This window comes from Triplophysa dalaica, chromosome 25 (genome assembly GCF_015846415.1).
Source record: "Triplophysa dalaica isolate WHDGS20190420 chromosome 25, ASM1584641v1, whole genome shotgun sequence".
NCBI lineage: Eukaryota > Metazoa > Chordata > Actinopteri > Cypriniformes > Nemacheilidae > Triplophysa > Triplophysa dalaica.
In genome coordinates this window covers 13292346-13308444 of record NC_079566.1, presented here as the reverse complement: position 1 = coordinate 13308444, position 16099 = coordinate 13292346, and the positions used below count along the sequence as shown (strand labels likewise).

The following is a 16099-nucleotide window of genomic DNA, read 5'->3' as shown; positions in this document are numbered from 1 at the left end:
TTAAGGGCAGTGTTATCTATATTTTCAATGTGACTTAAGTGTTTCTAGTAACCGCATATTATCAATTAGTGTTAATACATATATTATTTCTCAAACTGAAGAATGCATTGAAATTGGTTTCCAGTATAAATGATTATTGCCCTCTCTCTCTATATTTCTCTATTAATCTCTTATTCACAAATAGAGGCCAAAAGAGGCTCAGCCAGCTGGATGAGATTATCTTTTTTTTTCTGATTAGAAATCAACGTCAACACAGCCCCCAAAAAACCCGCAAGTTCTCTCTCTAAGCCCCGCCTCTTTCCCGCCCCCGGGCTGATATAAGGACGTCCCACGCCGACTCTTAACACAGCCAGTGAGAGAGACAAAACCAGAGGTCAGGCTGATAAGAGAAGAAACACCAGCACATCTCAGAGACTCGAGGAAAGGAGAGAAATAACAAGGAGAATTTGGAGGACACTGCGTGCGTGTGTGTGTTTGTGGTTTTATATGTTGAGACAGGGTTGATTCAAAGGATACTTGTGACACTGACAGAAGAGAACAACAGATTATGGAAACCTCGAGTCCTTCTAAGGGCCCCGTGGAACCCAAAGAAAAAAGGAAAATCCATTTTGAAGACCCATCTATGGAACCGACCCAGCTGGACCCTCGGCAGGTTGAGATGGTGAGAGTTTCATGCTCCAACGTGTTGACACTGAATGGTTGTTGTGACCTGAAATTGTATTTGTGCTTATATATGAAGGGTTTCTTTATGTTGGTCTCCACATTGTCAAAAATGATTTTCTTAGTTGGCACCAAAAACAGATCTTTTCGGTGTACCTTTACTGAATTAATGATTAACCTAAACTCAAACTGAGAGAGATCACAAGTTTAAAAGCAATAAATCTGTCGTGAAGCTGGTAAACAGTGTGTGACCTGCGCTCGAGTGTGTCGAGTTCTTTCTGGATGTTCTGGATACCAGGACCTCTCGGTGTGCGCAGTTAATAACACGGTGATGACTTCCCCTCCAGATGTTTCCAAGTGTTGGTTTGTTCATTCCGTTCTTGAGATGAAGTGAAGCGTTGGTCGCGTCCTGTCTGTGTTGTAATTTCAGTCTTAAAAAAAGTGGGTCGGTGATTTGCAGAGATGGGCCAGCGAGTCATTCTCAGGAGACGTGAGTTAAAAAAAAGGTGTCAGGAGGAGAAAAACTAGATTCGGCTGCGACGTGGCCATAAACATATTTATGTGTGTGCTTGATTCTTTTAGGCTGTATTTCATCTCACATCCTATGTTGTTGCTTAATTCTAGAATGTGTGGTGTTGGTTAGTGTCGCAATGAATGGATGGTGCCGATTGGTAGAGATTAAAGGGACAGTTGCTCCAAATCGGTATAGATGTATTAGTTTGTTCTGAATAAGAAAAAGATACTTGGAGAATGCTTGTAAGCAAACAGATTTTGGCCACCATTGACTTCCATGTAGGAAAAACTACAATGGTTGTCAAAAGTGCCTCAGAACTGTTTGCTTTACTACATACTTCAAAATATCTTTTTTTGTGTTCAACAGAAACAAGTTTTTTTTTTTCTACTATTGCAGTCAATGGCAATGTAGTCTTTCTATTTGAGAACAAATGAAGACAGAATTTCAATTTAAGGGAGAACTGTACCATAAAGCACGATCATCCGTGGACTGGCGGGGAACAAAATCTATATTGGCGATTTTCCAATTTACTTTAAAAGTCCAAACGTGACATTATGATGATATGTTGGCCTGTTGCTTACATGACAAGAGTGCTCGAGCTGGCATGATCTCCACATGTCTTATGATCAACGTCACGATGTTAGAATGCTTCACAGGTGTCTTGTGTCTCAAGAAATCTGATCTCAATGTCAACAACGTTGCTTTAGTTTTGGAAACTTACAGCTGTGGAAAAAAGCTATTTAAGGTCTGAAAACATTGCATCTTTTGTTTTGTTGTTTTACTAGTTTTCTCCACATAATGCAAAAAATATATATATTTTAATTTTGAATTTTGGACAAAATATTGTCATAAGTTCACAGAATAAAACAATGTTAATTTTTTTTTAAATACGAAAATAGTTTTTGTAGTATTTTTTTTCACAGCTGTATTTCTAGGTTTAGTTCAGATGTTGAATCCTTGGCTTCTAACTTTACAGAATCTTCTTGAATCTGAATTCAAAATCGATCCCATAAGAATTTGTTACTATTTTACGAGCTGGCTAATTTATGTGAATGTGAACGATATAATTTGATCTCATTGGTCAAAAGTAATAAGGCCTCACCATAACTGTCATTGGCATGAAAGCAGGACATGCCGATAAATGAGATTTAAAATTAATACCAATTATCCTCAGTTAAATAGTAATGAATTTCTATGAGATTGTGTTCGATTGGGAAATATAGACAGAATTAATCTATTGTAGTTTAAAGAATATATGTAAAGTACTGTTGTATTTGCACCGTGTAGATATTTCCAGGGCATCTGTTGTTTTGTCTATGTTTATCATGCACTTCTACACTATAACAACTTCATATACCAATATACTATACGACTGCAAAATTAAAAGTGTTGTCCTGTTTACCATATCTTATATAATTGTAGATGTTTTTTATTATTTGAATGTTTTAATTTTGTTAGCGATTAAATTAAAACTTTGACGCAATTAAACAACTCAAACAGATTTTAAATGATTGTTAATATAAAGCTGCACTTTTAAAAAATCTCAACTCAACTTTTTTGCATGTTTTTTTTGGGTCGTATTGATTCTCAAAGGTTTTAAATTTTTATAACTTTTTATAACGTTTTTCTCAAATACAGTAGATTGGACAAATCAATTAAATAAACACAGTGAATTAAGTTTAGTTGACTATAATAAGAGTTTTACATTGTGGGATCTGTAACTTTTTAGTTTAAAAATAAACAAAAATCAGTTATTGAGCAAATAAAAACTCTTAGTTTATAACAAGTCAAGCTAGCGTGTGCATTTAGCATGTTTTTTTTTGTCGTACTGACTCCCAAAGGTTTAACATTTTTATAACTTTTTTGTCAAATAAAATAGATTGGACAAATCAATTGAATTAACACAGTAAATTAAGTTTAGTTGACTATAATAAAAAAAGTTGTACAGTGTGCGATCTGTAGCTTTTTAGTTAAAAAATAAACAAAAATCAGTTATCGAGCAAATAACAACAGTAAGTTTATAACAAGTCAAGCTGTCCTGTGCTATTTGCATGTTTTTTTTTAGCCTTACCGTCTCCCAAAGGTTTAAAATATTATTATTTTTATAACATTTTTGTCAAATAAAATAGATTGGACAAATCAATTGAATTAACACAGTGCGATCTGTAACTTTTTAGTTAAAAACAAAACAAAAATCAGTTATTGAGCAAATAACAATAGTAATAAGTCAAGCTGTTGTGCGATGTTGACATTTGGCGTCAACCCACGACTAATAGAAATAAAGAATAAGTACGTAAAGTAACCTGCAATTTGATGTTTCAAACAGAAATAGTGATAGAGAGGCAAAAAAGTTCCAGCTTTAAAGTATTTTTACATTTTACATTTTACATTATTTCTTTCCATTTATCCGAAAAATGTACAGTTGTGTAACAGGTTCATTTATTTCAGCCTCGTTATTAAATCCAGATCTAGGCTGATTCTCATCCCTTGATGTTTCATGCCCTCTGGGATGTCTAAAGTTAAACTGTGCTGCTGTATAGAGGGCAGTGCAGCGTCACATGTATTCCATGTAGTTCTGTACGCTGATAAATAAAAATCTATACATAACTGAACAGGATTTATAAAGACCTAAGCAGCCTTAAATACTTTGTCTTTTCTTTCCCCTCCATTAACTGTGTCTGCATGAGTTTACCTTTACCGAAGCCGACAAAAGTTCAAAGGCAATTATAAAAACGAGGACGGTGAAGAAACGGCCCTGATTTCGTCTAACATATTAAATTAAGAAGTGACACGCAAACCCTGTCAGCGTCCTTACTTGTGTCCGCGTGTCTGTCATCCGAGGAGTTTTAACTACCTAATCTTCTTTAATGAAGTTTGCCTGATTGATGAGAATACTATGAGACGTCTTATCTAGATTGTCTTCTGAAGTAATGTGATAGCTGTGTGAAAGACCAGTAGCGAGGCCAATAGCGGCATGTAGGCGAAGGTTCAAGAGATTTCCATTTCTCTTGTTATAATCTCTCCAAAGGTAAAATCTTGTTGATTTCATTATGCTATGGATTGACTAAAGACAAGCTTTTCTTTAATCCTCTGCATTGAAATACAGTGATGATGTGTGCCGTGGAACATTGCATCATGGGATAGATTGTATATGATAAGTGTTGTAGGTGGGGGTGGTGAGGATTGCATTCGCAGATAGCAGTAGCGATCGTGACCTCACTTTGAGTTTTGTTTGCTCACACGACCGTAGAGTAATGTCAGGAGGAGGCACTGGAGTGTATTGATCGGTGTCTCGTGACCTTTGACCTGGAATGTGCTCACAGATTGTTTGCTAGAGTGGTGTGATGTAGTTTAAGCTCAGGGAAAAAGATTGGTTTTTAGAAAGTTATTGGATTTATTTCGAACAAAAATCAAAAACTCTGTCGACAATGTGACCTTAACCTTCGGTTGATCCAGTGAGTTTGTCCATATAGTCACTTTGGATGAAAGCATCTGCTTATTGATCTCAGAGAGAGAGAGAGAGAGAGAGGGGTACATTCAATGTTTTACAAAAATAGATATGAAATATAATATAACAATATAAAAATAAAACAAACATGTTCAACATAATCATAAGGAATTTAGAAAGAAAAACTAACAATGAAGATAAATCTCTCTTGTGCTATTTCTATTATTTCTATTAATAATATAAAATAAAATAATGCATTAAGGGGGCTGTCAAACTATTAATTGCATCAAGAATAATTATTTTAATGTTAATAATAAAACTTTTACTATTAAAGTATTAATGCTTCCCTCATCTGTAAGTCGCTTTGGATAAAAGCGAGTGCTAAATGACTAAATGTTATAAAAACGTACAAATACATCAAAATTCAAAATATTTAAAAAGAAAAAACTTTTATGTATCTTTTTAATTTGGTAAACCAAATAACTAAATTTGAATATATATGTATGTGTATGTGTTGATAAACCCACATTTATACAGACATTACACAGACATATATTATGTAAACACAAACTTCTATTCTGGATGCAATTCATCACGATTTATCTTTATCTAAATGTTTGTGTCACCCCATAACACACAATCACGGTTTAATTGTCAACTATATATATATGTGTGTGTATGTATGTATGTATGTATATTATTGTGTTTGAGTTGAAATATCTATATAGATTTTAAAACATTCTTGCTTTAGCTAATAATCTAGTGAGATTTGTTTATTAATATTAATACCAAATCAATAGGGTATTATTTACCCATTTATAATGGGTCTATTTACCCACTTTTTTCATTATTTCTATATTAATTTCTATATTTTGGGGGCGAAGTTGTAAAAATTGTAAACCGTTTTCTTTTAGGGTTAAGGTTACGTGGTGGGTCAGGGTGAGGTTAGTGTTTACGGTGTATAAAAACAATAGAAGTCTATGTATGGAATGTCCTCATTTAGATGAGACACAACTGATAAAGCGCTGTCTGAAAAGTTGTATTTCTCTCCGTTTTACAGTCCGCCGGCTATCTACAAACACAATCCCGGTCATTGACGTCACAAGGTGACCTTTGGTTTGGCGTGTGTTTGTGGGTAAACAGAAATGAAGGTGCTGTGATTTACAGCGAGTCTATCCACAAGGACTTGCGCTGACACATTCAGAGAAAACGCTGATTCCAGTGAGTCTCAGATGAAAGTCAATACCGTAGTATACCATGAATCTAGATAAACACCAAATACTGAATGATTTTCTTATAAATCAAGGTACGGTATTTCAAAGAATATTAGGTGCTACTATGATACATGTACAAATGAATATAAATTATTAATTTAAGATAAATAAGTAAGTTACGAAAGTAATTCATTAAAGACAATACATTTCTTTCGTTACTAATAATTTCACATAATTGTTCTTTATATAGAAGTAGGGCTCACTAAGCTCACCAATGTCTTTATAAACCACGATCATGTGTAAAGGTCTGTGAAGCTTTAAATGTTAAACTAGGTAAGACACAAATATTTTGAATTTTTACTCATAATATCAGGGATTTTGGCATCATTAAACATCTAATGTGCGTTCCACAAGGAAACATTCAAGGTTTTTTTTGCAAGGATTAAGTTGATTTATTACTTAGCACAACTTGTCTGTCATTAATAGTGACAACTGGTTGATTTATTAAACTTATAAAACGGAAATTACTTAAAGAAATACAACAATAAAAATATATAAATGGAAAATTATAATACAATTACAATAATAAAATGTAAAAAAAATATATATAAAATGTAACAATAAAAATATAATAATTGTGGAAATAGGCCTATACCAGTAACACTGTGCAGATGAAGGACTGAAACCAGACCACATGCATTTTAGTTTGGATTTATTTGTCCCTGTGAACCGGAAGTTGCGATCGTTCTTTCTTCCTTATTCTGACACATTTCCGAGTGAGAAGGAATTAGTGAGAAGAAAAATAGTGGGCGTGGCTTGGGTTTTTCACCGCAAATTGGTTCTGATTGACAGTTAAAGGGGAGGAGTTAACGGATGCTCCGGCCAAGCCGTCTAATGTATATCATTTGAGATGGATCGTCATTTCAGGGCGGAAGTGCATTTTCACATTTTTTCTGAAGTTTATGAGGGCACATGAATTTTAAAAAGAAAATGACCCACATTGATAAGCTATTTACTATAAACGCTGCAATAATTTCATGAAAAAATAAGAATTGTCATTTTTATTTCACTGGGACTTTAATGCTGAAAGAGCCAAACAGGACCAAGGGTGAAAAAGGCACAAAATGGGAATGTTTGTCGATTGTAAAACATGTTTTGTTGAGACCCAGCCTTTAATATTGCAATTACCTTTAAGGAAAAGAGGAGATGGTTGTATTACATGTTGTAGAATAATAATAATCTAACCATCCTTTGTGTGCATTCAATATACAGTCCATTGAGATGAATGTGAGAAACCGCATCATGCATGAAATCTATAGCAGTAAATAAAGGTAGCCATATGTAACATACACATTTTCCAGAGGTTCTGTTATATGAGTACAGTACCACACCTGCACAAATCATTTACAGTCCTGAGCCAGAAATACACTAAAATCTTTCCATCAGTATGCTTCACATTTTAACGGAGGATTTGCCATTGAACTTTCCTACTTTGGGTTCATGGTGTACTTTGTTCCAGTGCTAGTCTACTAAGAACATCCGGGTGGTATTAAAGTTGTTCTTTCTTGTACTTATTTGGTACTTTTCTCATACTATGCAGCAATCAAAATATGATTGCATGATCCAAAAAGTTATCATCGTTTTGGTACATTTTGATAAAAGATTTTAACAGAAAACTTTGAACATGAGCTTGTATTGAAGGTCTGGGATAGAAATGACACTTCATCTTTAAAGACACCAAGACGTCAAAACTGACAATATTCCTGTTGTTTTTGAGCTACAAATGTGACCCTGGACTAGGACGGGTATATTGGTACCAATAGCCAACGTTGAATGGGTCAAAATGACAGATTTTCCTATTATGCCAAAAATCATTAGGATATTAAGTAAAGATCATGTTACATGAAGATATTTTCTCAATTTCCTGCTGTGAATATATCAAAACTTTTTTTGTGAGTGGATGCAGCAAAATCGCAAACAAAAATGGATAGAAACATGTGTACAAACTTCACTCGCTGCTGCCGGCTCTTTGAGAATTACCCACTAAAGTTTGGTATCTATGTAAAGCTTTGAATTTCTGCTATGGGGTTCATATACTCTCCATAACGTCTTTACATATGTAAGCTGATAGAGAGCGTTAAAACAAGTCTGTTTTTTCTTAGCAAAGGCCTGCTACAGCGCTTCTAGTGGAGAACTTTAACGACGATTCTCTTAATATTTAGATTTTGCCCCCTCAGATTTCCAAATAGTTGTTTCTCGGCCAAATATTGTCCTATTCTAACAAACCATACATCAAAGGAAACCTTATTTATTCAGAATCAGATGATGTTTACAACTTTATTTAAAAATATTGACCCTTATGACTTGTTTTGTGGTGTACGGTCACCCATTGCTTCAGGCCGAATGACCCCATTCTGTTAGATGTTGTGTCTTCTCGATCAATACTTCATGGACAATATTTTCATCACATTTCCATTGTGCTCGTCTTTCAGATTCGACGGCGAAGACCCACACCTGCCACACTGTTCAAAGTAGCAGACCAAGCGTCACCGGAGGACGACATCTCAAGCCATCAGGTACAACAGTGCCACCACAGTTCTGGAGGTTAAACTGCATTCATAATACTTACGCATGCAAATACAATTAAACAACGTAGGCTACGTGAACAGAACTTCACTTTACAGTGTTAAATTTTGCAGTAACCAAATATAAGATTTTTTAACAAAAATGTCTGCAGTGCCATACCATAGTTCACACCGAACCCGGAAAAACGTATTCCACGCTCTTTATAACTCGCTGGAAAAGTTTGTTATTTTCGTGTGCAAGCAGACAAATATTTTCAATTTGCGCGGTAGAGGAGATTGACAAGCGCTTGCACCAATCGCGCCTCCTGATTTGATTCATTCGCATATCCTGCGTGCGTCTATTCTCGTATTCGCATTGACTTTGCATGTAATTTACTTGCTCAAGTCGCTTCATTCACTTCGGTGTGGACCCCCCAGAACCCTTTGCTTTCCATTGATGATGTCAATAACAAACACATTTTTAATGCGGTTTTATTCGAGACGCACAAATGGGCCAATAATTGGTATTGGTGAATAAAAGCAATTGGGAATTTTAGCTCGGTATATAGAAAATGTTAAGAAACATTACAAGCTTGATGTTCAATGAGGTTTAGAAAAATTAATTTAATTTTAAGAATCGGCATCAGTAGATATCACTCTAAATAATCGCGTATAGTGGTATTGGAGGAGAAATTTTGTATCAAGCATCTCTAGATATTAATGTTTATGTAAATATAACGGCATCATATGCACCTGTTGTTTTAAATACTCTGTGTGTGTGTTTTATAAAATACTGTAATTCTTACACTTGAACTGTCTTCAGTGGGTTGTAGGGGAAAACGGCGTCCTTAAACCAAAACGAATCAACCCAAATATCTACCAGCCACCATCATTAAAAGGTAACAGCATCATTTGTCATGCATGTTCTGTGCGTAAAGGTTTATTTTAACAGGACTTTCCTGTACTGTGCCAACCAAGGGTTTAAAAACTTTCATGAGCCACAAGTCTGTTTTACACACACTATGTGTGCGTATGTGTGTAAGATTAGAGATGGTGACAGCTGTGACGGGTGTGAGTCTGTGCCGCTATGGATTATCCTGGATTACAGCAGATAGCATACAGCTGCAAACACACACACACACAAACACACAGAGATTTTAGAGGACAGACGTCCATCAGATGTGTCCATTAGACTGGTGCACTAGAATTCTGACCCACTGAGAAAAATCTGGATCACTGGATTATTACAACATGTCTGTGCTGCTCAAATATCACAACAAATAAATACACATTTGCACACTTGTTGTATTAAAATGAGTTTAAACAGTCAAAAGAAAACTATCAAGGCATTGTCTCAAGTTGTGTTTTGTCTATTATGTGAATTGACAGGGATGTGGACTGTGTGGCACAAAACCAGGCTGGCACAATACAAACGTTTTGTTTAGAAATTAAAGGGAGACTTCACACAAAATGGAAATTCTGTCATCATTTACTCATCTTCCAGTTGTTCAGAATCTGTATAAATGTATTCAGAGAAAGATATTTGGAAGAATGGTTGTGACCAAACAGATCTTGCCCCCCATTGACTCCCATAGTAGGAAAGCATACTTTATCGTTTTTTTGTATTGTTGAATAGAAAAGAAGATGTTTGGAAGAATGTAGCAAAGCAAACAGTTCTGGGGCATTTTTGACCACCATTGTATTTTTACTAGTGGTGGGCCGTTAACGCCGTTAACGCAGTGAGACTATTATCGCGCGTTAAAAAAAATGTCGCCGTTAATCTATTCTCAAAGTTGGGTTGGCAGCTGGGTCTATACTACGCAAGCTATGATGACTTTCACCTTGATATTTTAGCGCGGATGTATACCAGCTTAACTGCACTGTACGGGGCGAGAACGAGATTTTTCAACTCGCGTGATTCGCGTCATTCGCGGAAGCAGAAGCCGCCTCATCATCTCATAACCAGGGCTTCATTCGCGCGATTCGCGCAGCAAGTAGGTCTATTGGCTCTTTGCATTAACATATAAATCACTGGCGCTTGACACGCCATTCGCGTTTGATCTGAACACAACATAACGTTACTGTGAAATGACCGCATCAAACGTGACGTGCTAACATGGATGCAGCTATGAAGCCGCCGGGTTTGCTTCAGGGAATATTAATTTTTAAGAAGCTTCCCAATAGAAACATCGACAAGACTAAGGTTGTTTGCACCTTGTGCAATGCGGAATTGGTTTAAAAAAAAACACTTTCTCTCAACAGGTAGCGGTCTAGCTTTAGTTGAAACCAGTAACTTTGTATTGAGATCTAATGTATTATGGCTCCTGTATGACATATCGCTTGTTGCTCCCTCACTCTTTGTAAGTCGCTTTGGATAAAAGCGTCTGCTAAATGACTTAATGTAAATGTGCTGTAGGAGCTCTTCCAGTCTCAAGTACCACCTAAACGCAAATCATCCCTTAGCTAATGCGGAAGTAAACACAAGTTCATCTCATTGAACATAATTTAATTTTCATCACCAATTATCATAGTTGAACAGCTTTCTCAAGCAGTTTGTGATGCATTTTGGAAACAGGAGATGAGCTCCTGGTCTAATGCGCCACCTGGCTTGAGAAACCTGTTCTCAAAGACTTACTTTTAGTCATTATTTGGGTAGCACACATATTCTGAATGCCTTCGGCAGAATTCAAATGAGCCATTTTAATCTAGATTAATCTAGATTAATTTTGGAATTAATCTAGATTAATCTAGATTAAAAAAATTAATCTATGCCCACCACTAATTTTTACCTACTCAATGGGGGGCAAAAGCTGTCTGGTTATGAGCATTCTTCCAAATATCTTACTCTGTTTCCATCAAAACATTAATACAGATTTGGAACAACTCGAAGGTGAGTCATTGATGACAGGATTTTCATTTTTGGGTGAAGTATCCCTTTAAACAACCCAATCCTTTTACTCTTTACCTGTGTTTGTGTATGTTATTGTGGTTTTGTTTGTGGTTTTATCCCCTTGTGCTTTGATGTTTTGTGCGTATTCTCCGTGTTTGCACGTGTGGTTGTGTGTTTATAGCCGTCCAGGAGATGGCTGAAGCTCAGATGCTGAAATTAGGTGTGTGTCCTTATGTAGAAGAGGAAGGGGAGGAGCCGAACCTGACAGAGAGGGAGGAGTTTAATTCATCCTGCACAGCGGGTAATTTTAATGAGGATGCATGTTTTATAAGGCAAACAACACTTTAATATTACTCACGCTGTATATATTTTGGGTTAAATACAGAGGGAGACTTACGGGGTTATTGGGGTTACTAACTGAGAGTACATCAGTAAATTTTTAGGACTTGAGACCACAAATAGGATCTCAAGTCCAGAATACAATCTGTATTTGTGACAGAAGGACATGCTTTTCTAACCAAAGCAGATATTCAAATACAACAAAAACACTGAAGTACATTTACTCTGCTTTCACATCCGTGTCATTGTGTTAAAAATGAGTTTATAATTGAGAAATGGTTGTGTATTATTGTATAATTGATTAAATTGCATTGTTTAACATAAATTGGTGAAATTATGTTTTTTTGCCTTTAAAGATAAAACATGCTCCTAGAAATCCACTCCATCATCCCAAGATTATCAATCAATAGCAAACATCACTAGATTTCAAAACAAAATTCACCTTTGTATGATGAAAAAAGTGAAAATGTTTTAAGTGTCATTTTTTTGCTATCATAACACTCTATTTTAACATTTCCATTTGAGTGCTGAAATATTCCCAGTAAAATCCAGATCTAAATAGGTCAAAATATTAGTCAACATAACATTTACAGTTCATGTCTGTTCATGTCATCCAATCACTTCGTTTTTATATTATTTTCACATTCACTTAAGAGAAATGTTCCTCTTTAAGGTTCACCGGAGCAAGCGGACGTGACAGATAACCAGTCAGGCTTCAGAAAGGCAGCAGCCACGGCAGCGACTGATGAAGAAGAGATTGAGGAAGAAGACGATGATATGACGTATAAAGACAGCACACATGTGGACTGAGGATGAATGTTTAGAACCTTTTAGGATTTTTCATAATGCAGATGTTTGTTCGGGAATCAAAACAATTGTTTGTTTTCAGTAATTTCATTGCTGTTTATTTTGATTTCAGAGAAAAAGACTGAAAATATTTTGACTGGAATTTCTAAGAGGCCTGACAACTGCAAAACATTCTTAAATGGCCACAGAATAGTTACTTAGTAAAACCTTTCAGGAATTATATATTATAATATCATTCTTGTATGAGGCTGAGTGAACTATGAATGTAAAGTTTCCCTCGAAGATTTAGAGACGTGTCAGTGGTCATATATCAAGTACAATTGCACATTCCCTGTGTGTGTATGCGTGACCTTGAGAGACAAACAGTGTGTGTGTGCGTGTGCGTGCTGTTGTGTGTACATGTATGAACTAAACTTGTGAGAGCTTAATTGCCTTTAAAATTGTAGTAAAAAATGAAACCGTCATTTAACTCATTCTCACTATTTTAAAGAACCATAAATTGTCTAAATAATGTCTGGATTCAATCTAATGTCATCAAGTTTGGGGTAGGATTAGGATATAAAAATATTTCTACTTTATTAGCGAGGACCTTTTAATGCTTTCTGTACTAATGTCTTGAGATGTCTTGTGTGTGGCAATGTTTTTTAGTTTTTGGGAGGCTTACACTGCCATCTAGTGTACAGAAAATTGTTACGCTGAATGGTCTTAAAGGGACAGTTCACCCAAAAATAAAAATGTCACCATTTACTCACTCTCAAGTTGTTCCAAACTTGTGTACGTTTCTTTGTTCTGATGGACACAAAGATATTTAAAATAATGTCAGCAATTTTCAGTTCTCGGACATTATATTAGTTTATTTTATTTGTTTTTTATTGTTATGTTATATTTGAAAGAATTTTGGAAAGCAAAGAGTTTGGGGTATTTTTGACTAACATATACATTTCCCTTGAATGGTAGTCAGAACAGAATTTTCTGACATTCTTCCAAATATCTTTCTTTGTGTTCAGCAGAACAAAGAAATTCATACACGTTTGTAAAAACTTGATGGTGAATAAATGATGACAGAATTTTCATTTTTGGAAGAACTATCCCTTTAAATCACAGTCTCAATCGGAGATATAAGTCTTATTGTTTATGTTCAGCAATAAATGAGTCTTAAAATTCACGTTGCATGAAGATAAAATCATACTTGCATACTAACAAGAAATTTTAACTTTTGGTATTTTATTATGGCTATAGTTTCATTCAATTGAAAACAAACTGATTCAGTGCTTCACTCAGGATTAATAATTTCAGTCAGCTGTGTAAATGGACATTTCAATAGTTATAAACTATACAATTTGGGTTGAACTGAGAGAATGTGTAATTACATTTTCGTGTCTGAATTTGGGGGGAATGTTTAAATTTTTTAATCGATAATGAAGATTTGAAGTGATTTGCAATACTCCAGTATTTATAACTTGGTCACATGTTGCTTTTTAAATAAATTGTACTGCTTTCTAATAGGGATGTAACGACTCACCGTGAGCCGCTTGAAAATCGATTTAAAAATGTCACGATTCAAGTCACTGAAACGATAAACCAATCGCGATACATGTTTTGAACAGCAGGGGTCGCTGTTTTACTGCAAACCTGCTTTACAGAGATCTCGGTTAATGCCAACAAACGTGGATATGCTTATAAAAACGTAAAAAATCCACAAATAAAAGTCGTCTCTTTAATATAAGCACAGTTTTTGTTTGTATTACAGATAATAGTCTTAATTTGTAATGCATTATCATTTTTATGCATATTTTTATTTAAGTTTTTTGTTATTTTTTGTTATTGGACATAAAATAAAAATATAAAAAAGAAATGATTAAAATTAATAAATGGGCACTTGTTCATTTCTATTTTGTCAACTCGTTTTTGGTAAAAAAGGAATCGTGGTACGTGACATATCGTATCGTGATATAAGTATCGTGAGTTGAATCGTTACATCCCTACTTTCTAATGAATAACATTTATATATGTATGCACATATAACAGTCCATTGCTTATGCTAGTGCATATTGCTTTCGAATGAACTAACAAAGTAAATATGTTCATAACAATTATGAAACGTCAAAACTTTCTGTATAAATAAATATATTTGCATTCAATTGAAGTGTTTCTCTGATCATATTATAAGTTCCCTTTTCACACACAGGAGGAATTTTTCAGGTCATTTCTAACTTTAGAATTTCCCACTTTTAATGACACAACAGTAGCTGCTGAATAACACTGACACCATTACTAACACCAGCTTTCACTTCCTCTGTCTTCTACAGTTCCCATAACAGAAGCATTGTTTCGCATAGCAAATTATACCTCTGCGAAATGTATTGTCTGAGATGGGCAATGTGTTAACCACAATACCAAAACACGTGAAACCTCAGTCACGTTTGTTCTTTACTTTATACATATCATTTTTCAAATAATGTCTACATTCTGTCAATTGTTTTACTTACATTTATTTACATTACATTTACATTTAGGCATTTGCCTGACGCTTTTATCCAATTGCTTTATCCTATACATTTTACATAGGAATTTGCAATCCCCTGGGATCGAACCCACATCCTTGCGTTGTTAGCGCAATGCTCTTTAACTTTTTTAATACTTAAGTCATTAATTCTGATTTATGTTGGCAACAGTGGAAATTACAGACTTCTGACAAACATGAGCATAATCTGTGTGAAGCATTCTCACATTCACGTTTATCCCATTTAATCTCCATTTTGGCTCCACAAATACATGTAATATATATACATATATAGCAACTAATAATATGAATACAACAGGAATGTTACATTATTGTTTATGCAAATTTATATCTTTCAATTTTTCGAGCTACCTTTCTTATTGAACAAAATAGACAAGGTCAAAGTCGAAATAAAATAACAAATATAGAGGTAAATACATCAAGAATTACACAAATACATTTCACAGCAAATATTTATGGATTTTACTCTCAATTTATATTATTTTTTTATGAAAGCAAACATAAAGGTTTACTTTTACTACATTTACATTTATATACATAAACTTGTTTTTCAAAAATATTACACATTAATGAATTAATTTATGTGCGTCCTTAATCACGTGACGCAGCCCGATCAGCTGGCGGATGTGGCGTGATTTCGCTTCCGGATGTGTTCACGCGGAAGAGAGGGTCAATGATGCGCTGATTCTGGTGAGTTTCGACTTGTTTTCTGACTTTATTTTTGATTGTTTTATCTTCCGGTGCTTTTTCAGAACACGCAAATATATTTTACTCATCTTCGTCAGATATAAAGGCGCTGGTTTAGTGTCCGTCGTGTATTTTAAAGAGCTGTTTGTTATTGGTGTAATAAACATGTCCAAAGGACGCAGAAGTGTCAATAAAACGTTACTGATGGTGAAAATAGTGTTTTGAATATACAGTTAAAGTTTGTTTATGGTTGTTTACGGGGTTTGTTGTGCTGTTATACGCTTTTATTTACCTGTTTGCACATTTAAAGCTCGTGTACACATGAGGAATTGCATGCATGTTGACTCGTTTATTTCATGTTATTATAAATACGTCATTTACTTTGGACAACACAGAGCTGACTTGTTATAAATAAACAACACATTTGAGACACCTACGTTAGTTTATTATTT

General features: G+C 34.9%; 2 protein-coding genes across 3 annotated transcripts in view; both read left to right on the top strand.

Moving 5' to 3' along the window:
* The first annotated feature begins 337 nt into the window (after window positions 1-337).
* ppp1r1b (protein phosphatase 1, regulatory (inhibitor) subunit 1B) lies at window positions 338-14582 on the top strand. Its single transcript, XM_056741467.1, has 5 exons — window positions 338-661; window positions 8329-8412; window positions 9224-9299; window positions 11472-11591; window positions 12303-14582. Exons 1-5 carry the CDS (start codon window positions 548-550, stop codon window positions 12437-12439), a joined length of 531 nt encoding a protein of 176 aa, XP_056597445.1. The 5' UTR covers window positions 338-547; the 3' UTR covers window positions 12440-14582.
* A 1020-nt stretch (window positions 14583-15602) lies between these two features.
* Window positions 15603-16099, top strand: part of stard3 (StAR-related lipid transfer (START) domain containing 3) — a 9972-nt gene continuing 9475 nt past the window's right edge. Inside the window, exon 1 of one of the 2 annotated variants that reach the window (XM_056741987.1) lies at window positions 15603-15650. The gene's annotated coding sequence lies outside the window, so the exon portion shown is untranslated. The remainder of the gene's footprint in view (window positions 15651-16099) is intronic. The other variant, XM_056741986.1, reaches the window with a different exon arrangement.

What these genes read in the sequence shown, in the direction of transcription:
- ppp1r1b (XM_056741467.1), top strand. Translation starts at nt 548, where the DNA reads ATGGAAACCTCGAGTCCTTCTAAGGGCCCCGTGGAACCCAAAGAAAAA. An exon ending in ACGACATCTCAAGCCATCAG is followed by an intron (nt 8,413 to 9,223) that starts GTACAACAGTGC and finishes AACTGTCTTCAG; the next exon opens with TGGGTTGTAGGGGAAAACGG. An exon ending in CCAGCCACCATCATTAAAAG is followed by an intron (nt 9,300 to 11,471) that starts GTAACAGCATCA and finishes GTGTGTTTATAG; the next exon opens with CCGTCCAGGAGATGGCTGAA.